The following is a 16,089-nucleotide window of genomic DNA, read 5'->3' as shown; positions in this document are numbered from 1 at the left end:
CTTCCATAAAATGCTATTTTAGGGCGGACATAGAATAACTTGGATGTTACTCTAATCGTTAAAAAATATGCAACAACTTGATGGAAGATTTTAGGGTTGTGACTTGTTCTTGTTTCTGGGTTAAAAGTTGTTGAAAGAAGAAGAGAAGACCAAGAGGTCGTAGGAAGAAAAAGAGAAGAGTCGGAAGACTGAATGACCTCTTTACTAAGTAAAAAAAAATCTTCCATTTGTCTTTAACTGTCTTTTTAAGTGAGTTGAAAAAGTCAGAGTAAAATAAAAAAATTCAAGAGGTACAAATAGTAATTTTGGAGGTGCAAATATATTCTCTTTATATATATATATATTTAAATTATTTTTTAGACATATAATGAATATTTTGACTTCAAATTTAGTTAAAATAGAGAGAAATGATGTAAATGTATTTCTAAAGTAGCTAAGTAAATTGTTTTTTAAGTTATTTTTGTTAAAATTTAACTAAAATGTGACTAGTATCGCTGAAGATGCTCTAAATATTTAATTCTAAGAAGAAGAAGAAAAATCATATTAACAAACAAAATGATATAATAAATCAAAGACCACCTCTAACACATAGACAAGTATTTCAAATTTCACTTAAACTTTTGAATAGTATACATCAAATTTTATTCTAATCGTACATTTTCAGACAAGAACATAAAACCTTTCGCCTAAAAATGGGAAGGATGGTATTTTCTGCCATTTGAATTCAATAAATACATTGAAGACTGAACGTTCAACCGCCGTTGAGGCCACGAAGTACAAAACCGTGCAACTCCGGCCCTCTAGTTTTCCTTTTGCCCACGGTATTCCCTCAGTTCTCTTCCTTTTCTGGTCACCACTTCCAGAATCTTGACCTTGAAAAAGCTCCCCACATACCTTCTTCTCCACTCACCAACTCTCCAACTTTATCTCCCCATAAAATCCCACTTCCCTTCTTTCTGCAACTAACAAACAAACCAACCCACCAATCCTAAACCCACAAAACCCAACTCAACTCAACCAGCCATGCACAAAAGCACTTCTGCTTCGTCCCTCGGCCCCGGCGGCCTGGACCTTGCTCAGGCCTTCTTCAAGCCCATCCACGGCGCCGCCCCTCCCTCCCCCTCCAACCGCAACACCAAGATCTCCGTCATTGGCGCCGGCAATGTCGGCATGGCCATCGCCCAGACTATTCTCACCCAGGACCTCGCCGACGAGCTCGTCCTCGTCGATGCCATCCCCGACAACCTCCGCGGCGAGATGCTCGATCTCCAGCACGCCGCCGCCTTCCTCCCCCGCACCAAGATCACCGCCTCCATCGACTATGCCATCACCACCAACTCCGACCTCTGCATTGTCACAGCCGGCGCCCGCCAGATTCACGGCGAGTCCAGGCTTAACTTGCTCCAGAGGAACGTCGCTCTCTTCCGCAAGATCATCCCTCCGCTTGCCAAGTACTCGCCGGAGACTATTTTGCTCATTGTTTCGAATCCGGTGGATGTGTTGACCTATGTGGCCTGGAAGCTGTCCGGGTTCCCCAGCAACCGGGTTGTCGGTTCGGGTACCAATCTGGACTCCTCCCGGTTTCGGTTCCTGATCGCTGATCATCTTGACGTTAGTGCTCAGGATGTGCAGGTCAGTCACTCATTGCATTTGATTAAATTTGTTTCCGAAGAAACACTCTTTTAATTTAAAAATCGGGTATAATGGTGATGGGGTTTTAGCATTACTACTCTTTTAAGTGTGATTGGGTTTAAGCAGTACCCCATTATTTGGCTAGTTTTGAGTACGATCTGTATAAGTTCTTGTTTGATCTTGATCAGTATGAGTAGATTGTAAGTGCTTGATTGTTTACTTATGGATGGTTTAGGCCTACATTGTGGGGGAGCATGGTGATAGCTCAGTGGCACTATGGTCGAGCATTAGCGTAGGGGGAGTTCCGGTGTTGAGTTTCTTAAAGAAGCAGCAGATAGCGTATGAGAAAGAAACCCTTGAGAGCATTCACAAAGCAGTGGTGGACAGTGCTTATGAGGTTATAAGTCTTAAAGGATATACTTCTTGGGCAATAGGGTACTCGGCAGCCGGATTAGCTCGGAGCATACTGAGAGACCAGAGGAGTATCCATCCGGTTTCGGTGCTTGCAAAGGGGTTCTACGGTGTTGATGGTGGGGATGTGTTCTTGAGCTTGCCGTCTCAGCTTGGAAGGAGTGGAGTTTTGGGGGTGACCAATGTGCATTTGACAGATGAAGAGGAGCAGAAGCTCAGGGAGTCGGCTAGGACCATTTTGGAGGTGCAGAGTCAGTTGGGCTTGTGAAAGATTGAAGAAGTGGAAAATGTGGCGATATTATAAATATAAATAATAAATTAATTATGAAATAAATGTAAATTAGAAAATAATTATGCGAAGATAAAAATACATAATTAAGAAAATTAGAAGTGATAACTCAACCACTATTGAACAGACATGAGAAGAAGTGGAAAGTCGAGTCATGTGTATCACACACTATCCTTTAGATAATTATAAAATTAAAGTTGTTCGATCGTTTACATATTCTGGAATTTAAATAGTTTTCATGTTTTAAGTGACAATTTTTTATTCATACCAAAACCAATTTAAGTAGATAAATACATTATTTTGTAGCTCTTACACTGAAGAACACAAACACATATTTATCTTTACATATCTTAAATGCGTCCACTTAATTTCTTTAATTAAATTTGTTCATAATAAATAGTGAGTTCACAATTTTTCCAACAATTAATGAATTTCATTTCATATGTTACGACTATTATACAATGTATTCAACAGTTATAGAATTCAATCTCATTAAACCTGACGTTACAAAATTTAATCTTATTGAATCTGACGTTATAAATTTAAAGTAGTTCAGTCGTTACACTGTAGATACATGAAATTTAATGAAGTAAGTCATCTTCATTAAATAATTAAATCAACCAAGAACCCAACAAAATTGCACACTTGGCCTAAAAGTCAACAAAGTTGGTGCAGATCCGAATAAAACTTGTGTTAGCACATAAACAGATGATCGTAATCGAAGCTACGTGATTCAGACTTAAATTGGAAATTGAATGTCATTAACGATTCGAAATGGTAATCAGACATTTGATTAAATTAATAAATTCCTTAACGGTTATAATTAAATCAATTACTTTATGCTTAATTTAGTTATGAGAATAACTAATTTTAAATTAATCAGAAAATACATATTGATTTAATTATACAATTAAAAAAAATTATTATTTTAGTGTCATTAAAATATTCTATAAAATCAAAGCCTCGACACTATAAATACCCCTTCTAACATGAAGAGAATGACACTTGAGAAGGATGGAGAAAATCACTTGAGTAAGGTCACTCTCGAGAAATCTCGAAGTCTCCCAAGTCCACGAAGAATCATCAAGTTGCGAAATTGATCGTTCTTCATCAAATCCAAATTCAAACTCAAGTCCACAAAGAATCGTCAAACTACCAAATCGCTCAATCTTCATGAAATTCAAATCCAAACTCAAGTCCATAAAGAATCCTCAAGCTACCAAATCGCTCGTTCTTCATCAAATCCAAATCCAAACTCAAGTCCATGAAGAATCATCAAGTTGTCAAATCGGTCGTTCTTCATCAAATCCAAATCCAAATTAGACTCAAATTCTCAAGATCAAGTGCACACCACCCTTGAGCCAAGTTACATACGGAGATAGAATCAGAGGAATTCACAAAGATTGGAACCCCGCGCTTGATTAAAGATATATCACATTTTATTTGTACACGTGTCTGCACTATTTTTTATTTTCAGATTCTCGTTCTATATACACATTCAAGAATTCAAATAATTTTCATGCTTTAGGTGACAATTTCTTATTCATACCATAACTATTTTAAGCAAATAAATACATTATTTTGTAGCTTTTACACTGAAGAATACAAACTCATATTTATCTTTACAGATTTTAAATGTGTCCACTTAATTTCTTTAAATAAGTTTATTTATAATAAATAGTGAAATTCATTATTTTTCCAACATAATGAATGCTACAAACTAACAACACAGCCACTTAGTTCATGTTGACACCCCTACTAGCATAGAGCTAGTATGGCATGCCACCGAGTATAAGTATCACTCTCTAGGCGGATCTACAAGTCACTATGTGGCTCAACCATGATATTCATAGCTACCTCGTCATACAAGCTTTCCAATGATAGTCGGAACTCACCAAGACACTACCGGGAAGTCACATTTCCGGCCTCATCAAGATGACTTCATAGTTAGCCTAGAGGGGCACTTGTCCCACATTGAAGAATATGTAAATGAGAGGGGTTCCCTCACCTATAAAAGGGACTCCTCATCCCACTTAGAAGGGGGAATCACAACATGTATAACTTAAGGCTATTTGCCTATACTAGTGGATTCAAGTGGACGTAGCCTACCCCAAGAGAGGGAGGTGAACCACTATACTTCTCGTGTCAAACTAACACTCACTAATAGCTAACTGTGCGATCAACCACCCATCTGGTAATCACAACGTTAACATTGGCGTCGTCTGTGGGAAGCTGACAATTAGCTTCGTTGCTCACCACCAACATACCTCCCACAGTCCCCCACACCCCGCAGTGCATGAGCTCAGTACGGCACAGTCAGATCTTAAAAAAAAATAAAAACTTTTTTTGACCCTCCCGTGGTCCATGCCTTCCACGGTCACGTTCTTCCACGCTCTTGCTAGCACGGTGGACGTTCTTCCACTCTCCTGCTAGAGTAGCACGTGACTGCTAGCACGGTGCACGGCTACTCCCGTAGTCCCACGGCTGCTATCGTAGTTCCATGACTGCTAGCATAGTACGCGACTGCTAGCACGGTGCACGGCTACTCCAGTAGTCCCATGACCGCTAGCACGGTGCATGACTGCTAGCACTGTGCACAGTCCACGGTCCTGCTCCTACAGTCTCACAACTTCTATCGTAGTCCCACGACTGCTAGCACAGTCCACGGTCCTACTCCCGCAGTCCTACAACTGCTATCGTAGTCCCATGACTGCTAGCACGGTGCACCGCTTCTCCCGTAGTCCCATAATTGTTATCAGTCCTATGACTGATGCTCCCATAGTTCCACGGTTGAACTCCACAGTAGTCCTCCATGGTCCTACTCCACAGTCGACTTTCACGGTCCTACTGCACGGTTGACCTTCTCAGCCCTCTGTAGTTGCCAGAGAAAAGAAATCATTGCACAACGAACTACGAGAATTACTTGCAAAGCCAACCAACCAACCCACAACAAAACACTACCATAACACAGAATTGAAAGGAAAATCTCTTCAAACCGGACATCTCCTCACACAAAGCCAAAGCGGCTACTTGCAATCACTCTCGAGGCATATCTACAAGTCACTATGTGGCTCAACCATGATATTCATAGCGTACCTCGTCATAAAAGCTTTTCAATGATAGTCGGAACTCACCAATACACCACCGGGAGGTCACATTTCCGACCTCATCAAGATGGCTCCATAGTAAGCATAGAGGGGCACTTGTCCAATATTGAAGAATATATAAATGAGAGGGGTTCCGTCACCTATAAAAGGGACTCATCATCCCACTTAGAAGGGGGAATCACGACCTGTATAACTTGAGGCTATTTGCCTATACTAATGGATTCAAGTGGACGTAGCCTACCCCAAGAGAGGGAGGTGAACCAATATACTTCCCGTGTTAAACTAATACTCACTAATAGCTAACTGTGCGATCAACCACCCATCCGGTAACCACAACGTTAACAGTTCCTTTTGGGTGTTTTGTGATATATATCTCATGCTCTTTTTGCTTCTAATGTGTGTTATGAAAGGATCCGACCGCTTGCTTATATGATATCGGAGACTCCTTTGCGTTTGAAATATAGTAACTCTAAATTGATTTCATGAATGGCGCAACAATGGCATTCAGAATCATTGATCTTTACACATTTCTCTTGCAATCATAGACTCGTCATCGATCCATAATCTTCGTGCAATGTACATATGCTTTGTGTAGTGTTAAACAATGACAAGCGTGGCCCGTGGACCAACTATACCGATATTGTCCCAACTTAGCCACCTCACAGGTGTTGGGTTTTAATCACAAAATACCTCAGTACAATTGGTTATTATCCACCCACTTATAAGCTTTATTTTCTTTGTCACTTCTTAGATGTGTGATCTCTCCTCTCCAACACGCACCCTCACGTGCAACTTAATTTTTAGGTTTGCACATGACAGATTAACATCCCACATACTGGGACGAAATAAACCAAGGTCCAGTAACCAACGACACTTGGTAACCATCCAATCAGAAACTCTCCGATGACATGATAATGACACCCATCTTGGGCCCATGACAAAGTGACACTCAACTCGGGCCCAAGACAGATTGGAGGCACGACTGGAGAGGGACCCGCTCTGATACCATGTTAAACAAAGACAAGTGTAGCCCGTAGACCAACTGTACCGATATTGTCCCAACTTAGCCACCTCACAGGTATTGGGTTTTAATTACAAAAGGCATCGGTACAATTGGTTATTATCCACCCACTTATAAGCTTTATTTTCTTTGTCACTTCTTAAATGTGGGATCTCTCATCTCCAACATGTAGCACTGCTGTGTTTACAAGCATTTGTAGTTCTTCCATTGAATCATGCTGAATGCGCACCCAAATTGCATCTAAGTCCTGCAACGAAAACTTGTTTTGCAATGTCAAATCCACACGGACACTGGTTTCATTGCTGTACTTGGGTATGGTTGATGATTCAGTTAGGAACGTGGAGATGGATATGGATTTGCAGGGTGTTTGGGTTGTGGCAAAAAGAGAAACACAACGCTAAAAACAGCACTATTTGTTCTTGGAGTGCAAGTGTTGGGCAACAGGTACTCAATTGATTTGTTGTCTATATTAGAAGCCTTTATAATTCTTTCTTGTGACATGGTTTACTTAATTCATTTCTTTTCTTAATTTGAAGCCTTTAGACTTCTTGTTGTTTACTCGATGTGTCATCATCTTGTCTGAGTTGTCTAGGCGGGAAATTATCGCCACAATCTCTTGGTTGCTGAGACTCTTGCTGCAGCCCAATTCCAAGCCAACAAAGCCAAAGATCAAGAAGTTTCTCCTTAGCATATATAACACACTGCAATCTAATGTACCTTACATTAGTAATTTCCGTAGACACCCCCACCAACAAATGAGCAAAACCTAGGCCAATCTACAGCTTTCATAGAATTGAACAAAAGAAAAACAGTATGGTTTGTTATTCTCAACTTCAAGTAGCATTAGCAAAGTGATACATATATCAGTCGAACTTACGTAATCTGTACTTCTGCAGATATCTTAATGGTTTTCTTTTGGGCATATGGCGTATAAGTCTGCTACATTTCTGGTCATTGCGACAGACCCTTAATTTTTCTCTGCGCTATTTTTCTATTAGTAACTACAACATTCATTAAACCCAGTGGTGTTCTGGCCCAATCGAGAAAAACCAAGGGATCTTAGAAGGCGAGAAGCAGAAGCCTAAACGGAAACCATATAACAAAAATTAACATCTAACGACGCCAGAAAGTTTACAGGGTAAAGAAGAATGCAAGAAGACGTACGTAGAGGCAGTAGGACTTTAGGACGAATAGGAGCTCTAGACTCTAAGATCGATGAAGGAGTGAAGGACTACCGGAGATTTGGGGTTGTACGTGTGCTTCAGTTGCTTGTAGTTGTAGCTTTCTCTGAACGTTATTTCCGTTGATCGATCAGTTTGACACAGTCTGATAAAGTGATCAGGGAGCTTAAACTACGTGGACGCGGAAGTTTAATCACATAATGAAAGAGGACTCAAGGCTTATGTATATAAAAAAAACCTGAGAAGTGATCGGCTATTCATCTACTGCATATATATAATAAGTGAAAATTTTAAGAATATTACATGAAATATTACCCATTGATAATTAAGATTACCTAACTTTCGATATTATCACAATGCTACATGAACAACAGAAACTGACTTGGTTTACACACATGTCGTTAACTCCTTGTTACAGAGTATGCCATTATCATATGCTAATATAGCCAATCATATCCTAACATAGCCGTAGCTAAACCTTGCAGAAAATGAAAGAGAAAGAGAGAAGAGAACCTGGAGCAATTTTCTGATATCCTCAATTGATGGCAAAATGAGCCGACGTACAAAAGCAAGAGGAGGAAACAAGTATTTATACTTACAGAGAATCTCTAAGAATTATTACACATCAGAAATAGAGAAAAACCAGGTCACCAATCAATGGTGTACAGCTGGCAACAAACTAACTAACATAACACATTAGGATAATTAAGGCCTATTAGCACAATGTCAACACCACCCCTCAATCTCAGCAGGGGAAGCCACACTGAGATTGATGCAGTGAGCAGAGAAGACATGACTGTGCAATTCTTTAGTGAAGACATCTGCAGTCTGAAACTCAGTTGAAACATACTGTAGAACAAGATCATGCTTCTGAACCCTCTCTCTCACAAAGTGGAAATCATTATCAAGATGCTTCATTCTAGAGTAGAAGACTAGATTAGAACACAATGCAAGAGCAGAGAGATTGTTACATTTCAAAAGAGGATGAGCATAGACGTTAATATGCAGATCACACAAAACATGCCTAATCCATGAAATTTATGCAGTAGTATTAGCCAAAGCTCTATATTCAGCTTATGTAGAGCTCCTGGATACTATCCTTAATTCTTAGACTGCCAAGAAACTGGACAATTATCAAGATACACAACAAAGCCTATTGTTGACCTCTTATGATTAACCTCACCAGCCCAGTCTGTATCACAAAATGCACTAATATAATGCATATTGTTACCAAACTTGTAGTACAATCCTTTAGATAGAGTACCCTGAAGATATCTCAAGATCCTTTTTACTGAAGCATAGTGAATATTTGTATGAGCTGACATGAATTGAAAAACAGTATTGAAAACATATGCAATCAGAGGATTCAGAGCCTTATAAAAGTCAATACTGTAATGCACCAACAATACTTATGTAATGTGAAAGATCAGCAAGAGGAGTACCTTCGGTATTAAGTTATTGAACATGAGGAAGACAAGGATATTTACACTCTTTGCAATTCTCTAGACCAGCTCTAACAATTAAATCTCTTGCATATTTTTCTTGAGACAGAAAAAGACCTTTTTCTTTATACTGAACTTTGATTCCCAAGAAATAAGAAAGAGGACCAAGATCTTTCATATAAAAAACAATGCTCAATTCCAAAATAACTTATTCAACTGCAACATTGTCAGAATCTGTGATAATAATATCATCTACATATAGCAGAAGAGTAACAATACCTCTATGAGTCTTCTTAATGAACAAACTTGGATCTGAATGAGAAAAGCCAAACCCCAAAGCAAGAAGGAAGCAAGTGAATTTCTCATTCCAGGCCCTTGGTAAGCGAACAAGTTTCCAAGTTCCTTGTTCCTGGAAAGCATCTATTTCTTCTCTCATAGCACTGTCTCATTTAGAATTACCTACAACATGCCTAAAAGACTTTGGCTCAACTGGATCATAAACATCTATATGAGTAGAAAAACCACTGAAAAACGCTAGTTCATCATACATCTTCTGATGAGCTATGCATGAGAAAGCACCATAATCTTCAAACACTTTTGGCTTCACAATTCCATTTTTAGCTTTGGTTAGCATAGAATGATTATTATATGCTTGAGCTTCATCTTGCACATACATTAACTCTTGAGGTAGAGGGAGATTAACATCATTATTCACACCATAATTCAGCACTTTATGATCTAAAATATCCAAAACATTACCATTGTCATTATGCACACCACCATGACCACTATTATGCAGCTAACCATCATTCTGTAGAACTTCAGCATTTTTCAAGACAGTAAAACCATTTTGTAAACTTTCACGATTTTGAGTCTCAGTACTATTATCATTGTGAGAATTGCCATAGTTTTGACCAATATCACCTACTGCATCATTTTTAGTACCATTATCACCTACTCCAGTAGCAGTGCCATTTTAAGTACCATTATCACCTACTCCAATAACAATATCATTTTTATCATTGTTGTCACCTACTGCATGATTGTCATTATTTTTCTGCTGCATTTTTATCACTGTTATCACCTTCTCTAGTATTACTAGTCACATCACCACCATTATCATTTACATCATCACCATTATCAATACCAACTTCACCATTACCCCTATCATCAATATGCACATCACCATTGCCATTACTATGTCCATCTCCACTGCCATTGTGTAAATCACCACTATCATTACCTCTCTATTAGCCAAAACAATATCAACAAGAGCAGGCTGCACAAAAGTAGATATGTAGGAAGAGAAACGTCTGACTCTAAGATTTTGGGATGGATGTGAAGGAAGATGATGAAAAGGAAACACAATTTCATCATGTACAACATGTCTGCACATCCACAACTTATTTTGAGATATATTATAGTAGAAAACTCCCTTGTATCCAAGAGCATAGCCAAGATATACACATTGAAAAAATTTAGATCAAGTTTATCCTTAGCATAAGGCCTAATGTAGGGATAGCAAACAATACCAAACACTTTGAGAGACTGAATATCAGGAACTAAACCAAAGAAGACATAGTAGGGAGATTGCATAGCTAGAACTTTGCTTGACATTCTATTAATAAAAAAGGCAACATGAGCAACAACATGAAACCAAAATGGTTTAGACAATTTAGCTGCAATCAACAATGTAACACAGGTTTCAACTAGATGTCTATTTTTCCTCTCAGCAACACCATTATGTTGAGGAGTGTGAGGGCAAGTAATCTGATGCAAAATACCCTTACTGTTTAGAAAGTTAACAAAACCAATTCATCTATACTCATCACCACCATATGTTTCTAAACACTGAATAGATAGATGAAACTAAATTTGCACAAAATTGTAAAACTTCACAAATGTTAGAAAAACATCTGATTTATTGACAAGGAGATCAAGCCAGACAAATCTTGTACAGTCATCAATGAAAGTTACATAGTATTTGTAACCTTCAATGCTAATGCAAGGAGCTAGACCCTAGACATTTGAATGAACTCTCTGAAATGGAGAAGCACACTTGGACTGAGAACTAGAAAAGGGTAATCTATACATCTTGCCAGAAAGACAAGCAATACACATAGAACTAGAAGATTCTACATCACACTATATTTGACAAAGAAAGCATTCTAAAAACAACTTTAACAGATGGATGCCCCAATCTTTGATGCCAAATGGCGGACTTTACTGTAGCATAAATGAGAGTAGTATGGGTTGAAGTAGCATCACTCCTTATTTTATGGGAATTGAACATGAACATACCATCAGTATTACTCTTTCCTTGGTACAACATTTCCTTTGACATTTTGTTCTGCACACATATGTCAATGTCATCCATGACAACAAAGCACTTATTATCTTTACATAACTTATGAAAAGATAACAAGTTCATTGCAAGACTAGGAACATGGAGCACATTGTGGAGTTTAAAAGTATGATGGCAAGAGTAAGTGAAGCAGTGCCAATATTTTTAGTACTTAAAAACCCCCATCATTACCAATGGTTATGGAGTTGGCAAAGTCATATGGCTGAGCAATAGCAAGGTTCCTTATATCTGAAGTCATGTGGTGTGTAGCTCCTGAGTTACCAATCCACACATCATTGCCATGAGAACTAGAAGCACCTTGTGCAGACATTGCAGTTAAAGTAGTAGGTGGCTAATCTCCCTGATAGGCATAGTTGTTTCTATGTTAGCAATCTAATGCAACATGACTTCTGACCCCACATATTTGACACATAAGAGAAGAGCTTGCACTAGTATTGGAATTGCAATTGAGAGCAGTGTGACCTTTCTTAGAGCAAAGTTGACACTTAGGAGCAACAATAGTATTAGACCTATTTTCAGAAAGAGGCTACCTGTAATGTGAAGAGTCCAGGTTGTTGTAGCAAACACTAGCAATGTGTCCCTTTTTGTTACAAAAGTTGCATACATAGTTGCTATAGCACTCACGAGCAATGTGTCCTCTTTTACCACACTATTGACACTCATTTAGAGTTGATTGTTGCTTGTTGATAGTCACATATTTATGTGATTTTTATTGTGTTAATTATATTTTATATTTTACTTAGCTATTTTATAATGTTTTTATATTTTTAATTAACTTTATTTGTTTTTAGGTATTTTGAAGTGGAATAAAGAAGAAGAGAGATGAAAGAGAGAGAAATCCAATTCCTAACTCGAATATCTTGATAAGAAGAGAAAAATGTGAAATTCCGGTAATTTTTCGAGTACTACCATTTTTGGTAGTGTCATGCATTTTCGGGCTAATTTTATGGATGGGCAAGGAAGGAGCAACACATTGTTCTATCACAACTAGATCACATCTTTTTAGTTGAGATTTAACTACATCATTTTTCTCTCTTTCTCACAAAATCATGGCTCTCCATTGTCCAAAAATCCACACCTATATTATGCAAAAATCTGATTTTATTTTGGGTGTAATCATCACCTCTAGGTCCATCACTTCCTTCTTTATCACCCACTTTATTCAATGATCACTCACTTCCTTCTTTATCACACTTCGTCCATGATCACCCACTTCCTTCCAATTCCTTCCATGATCACCCACTTCCTTTCATGACCAACCACCTCACTCACTACATAATTATCTCCACTTTTTTCTATTTATTTTCACCACCATTCTCCTCTATAAAAACCTCCATCACCACCATCTCAAAACACACAATTTTTCCACAACCAACCAAGAGAAAGAGAGAGAGGGGAAGAAAAAATAGAGAGAAGCGAGAGAGAGAGAGAGAGAGAGAGAGAGAGAGAGAGAGAGAGAGAGAGAGAGAGAATAGAGAGAAGAATAGAAGATAAATGGGAGAAGACGGGTAAGGAGAGCCGAAGCGAAGTCACCTTCAATCTCCTCAAGCTACAACCCACATCTCCTCAATGTGTTAAAATCTCATCCAGCCTCCACAAGAAAAAGGAAGTTCAATATCTTCTCCTTTAATTCATCTCTCATGTATTCTTTGATGCTTTTATTCAAGATTATGTGTAACTAAATTCCTTGATAGTTAGGGGCTAATCAAAGCTCTAGATATGTCTACAATTTCAAACTCCAATTGATTTACTTCACTGATTGTTCATTGATAATTCTATTGCATGTCTCATTGCGTCGATACTTTGATGCATGTTTTAGGGTTTTATTATCTTGAAAATGTATATGACCGACATATCGTTGCATATTTTGTGAGAGATAACAAGTTCTTTGCAGGTACTTGTGTGAAGTGATTCCTTAGTAATCTAAGGCTACCGACATTGACCTTAGATTTTTTGTTGTTACTAAAACGTTCTTAGAACTTCATGATTTTAATTATTTTGGTCTAGATACCGACATTTCATAGATCAATTAATTGAGAATATAGTTAAGTCGATACCGACATTTCCTTTAACATGACAAGTAAGAGAACGTAATACGGTTAATGACTTAACGACATTGGCTTAACTGTGAGTTCATTCATCTATAATTATTGACATTGTTTTGGAGTGATTGAAACATATCTAGTGGTAGAGAGAAATTCCTAGCTATTGTTTTTCTCATATTTACATCCATATTTACTTTTTAATATTCTATTTTTAGTAGTATTTCTGTCTTATTTATTTTTATTCACCAATCAAACCAATTCCGAATACCCCCAAAATTTGTGTGGTAGTCTTCCATTGTGTCTAGTTAGTGTATATTTAATTTCGTAATGTTTGGTTGAGTCTAGATTAGCTAATTAATTAGGTTTCCGCTCCTATATCGAGTCTGCCAGATTTATGGTTTACGCGTCTGTTTGTGTTTTTAAGTTTTAATTTCACCAATCATCTGCGGGCAATGACCCCTATTTGCCATTTACTACATTGATATAATTGATTTGATTATATGGTATCTTTGTATTTGCCTATCATTTGTTCCCATTCCAATTAGTAGACTGCTTATAGTTATTATCAGTCCAGCTGTCTTTACTCTTGTCATTTCCATATGCACTAGAGTTGTCCCTATAGTTGATGATTCCACTCTTTGCAACCATAACAGAGATAAAGTTATGTGCAGAAAGTAACAAGTCACTATCTCTTTAAATAACCAACAGTTGTGCCATCAAATCCTTAAGACTAATAGAGTTGTTCCTTGCCCTGATCACAGTTTTGAGTATAGCAAATTCATCAGGTAAACCATTCAGAATCACAACAACAATGTCCTCATCTGACAGTCACTCCTACAACACTCAACTGATCTCTAGCATGCTTAACACACTCCAAAAACTTATCAATTGAGTCAACACCTTTCTTCATTGTCTACAGGTCAGTTTTTAACTGCATAATGCAGGCTCTTGACACAGAAGAAAAGCTCTCTTGCAGAGCAGTACATGTCTCTCTTGAGGACTTACATCCAACAATTATGTCCATAGTATCATCATCGAAGGTGGCAATTAGAAGACTAATCAATGCCTTGTCAACAATTTTCCACTGCCTATAGGCTTGAGTAACCTCATTTGTCACAACTCCTTGGTCAGAAAGAACATACCTAGGAGGACAAGGATATGTGCCATCAAAGTAGGAGAAAACATCATTCCATTCAAGCACTGCCTAAAACTGAAAGCTCCATTTAATGAAGTTTGTCTCATTGAGTTTCACAGTGATCATACTCAACAAGGCAGAAATATCAGATTGAGAAATATGAGCAACATTTCCCTCAGAGTGACTGGAGGATGATGAATTACACTGATTTGGAGACATGATTTACTGATTGAGCAAAACACTGCATACAGAAAACCTTAAGTGAAAACAATTCACTTCTTCACCATCAAGAGAAATAACACCTACAATTGCACACTTCACTATAGCACAGTGCTATAAACAACACACTTCAACAAAATTTCATTTCACTATTTTTCACTGCACTTTGATTTCCCACACAACCTCATCACTATTGGAGCACACAAACTCAACACTACACTACATTAAATTTCATTGCACTTAACCACAAACCACAACACACGATCCAACGCGCAACACTATACAAAAGATTTAACCACTCCAAATACTACAGACTTGCTAACACTTCAATATTCCAAGCAACGAGTCATGAATAAGAAAAAACACAGTAGATCTCATGGAAACAAGGCCGTGAAGAACAAGATCAACACTATTTGACTCTGAAATTGAGCTCAAACAGATATTTCATACTTCTACTGCAAATTTTTCAAATCTGAAACTATCAATATGCTCAGAATGATAAACTTGATCTTCAATTAAGCTTAATTCATCAAGAAAGCACAAATCGAAAACCTAAAATATGAGATCTTAACTTTCGTAACCTAAATAAGCAGAGCGGAAGCAGTAAAGCATACATATCGATCATTTTAAGCCATACAAGCTAAGAGCCATAGCTCTGGTACCATGCTAACATAGCCATAGCTAAACCTTGCAGAAAATGAAAGAGAAAAAGAGAAGAGAACTTGGAGCAATTTTCTGATATTCTCTATTGATGACAAAATGAGAAAACGTACAAAAGCAAGAGGAGGAAACAAGTATTTATACTTAGAGAGAATCTCTAACAATTATTACACACCATAAATAGAGAAAAACCAGGTCACCAGTTAATGGTGTACAGCTGGCAACAAACAAACTAATAGAACACATTATGATAATTAAGGCCTATTAGCACAATGTCAACATCATCTAAGTGAAGGGTAAAGAAGTATTTTGGCATTCCTAACTCATTATTTTCCTCCTCACCATTTAGTTTTGCTGCTTTAACTAAGCAACCTCTCAGGCAGAGATCGAGCCCCCAGCCATATCCTACGACACCCAACCGTGATCCTTTTCGAAACTTTAGCCTCACCCACACCAATCGCGTGACCATTCACGTCTACTCCATCTTCATACATCACCGCCAAGGTCGCCGACACCGAGTCCCCTTGCCTCATATTATGTTTCTCGTTCAAGATCTAACAAAACCCCACCCTGATCTTTGAT

The 16,089-nt window shown here is 38.0% G+C and overlaps 1 protein-coding gene across 1 annotated transcript; it reads left to right on the top strand.

Annotated features, from left to right (window-relative positions):
• The first annotated feature begins 1,003 nt into the window (after positions 1 to 1,003).
• LOC126793286 (L-lactate dehydrogenase B) lies at positions 1,004 to 2,316 on the top strand. Its single transcript, XM_050519754.1, has 2 exons — positions 1,004 to 1,632; positions 1,868 to 2,316. Exons 1-2 carry the CDS (start codon positions 1,024 to 1,026, stop codon positions 2,309 to 2,311), a joined length of 1,053 nt encoding a protein of 350 aa, XP_050375711.1. The 5' UTR covers positions 1,004 to 1,023; the 3' UTR covers positions 2,312 to 2,316.
• The last annotated feature ends 13,773 nt before the right edge of the window (positions 2,317 to 16,089 follow it).

Source organism: Argentina anserina, chromosome 5 (genome assembly GCF_933775445.1).
Source record: "Argentina anserina chromosome 5, drPotAnse1.1, whole genome shotgun sequence".
Classification (NCBI taxonomy): Eukaryota; Viridiplantae; Streptophyta; class Magnoliopsida; order Rosales; family Rosaceae; genus Argentina; species Argentina anserina.
Note: the sequence above shows the minus strand (reverse complement) of the source record. Positions and strands in the feature narration are given on the sequence as shown.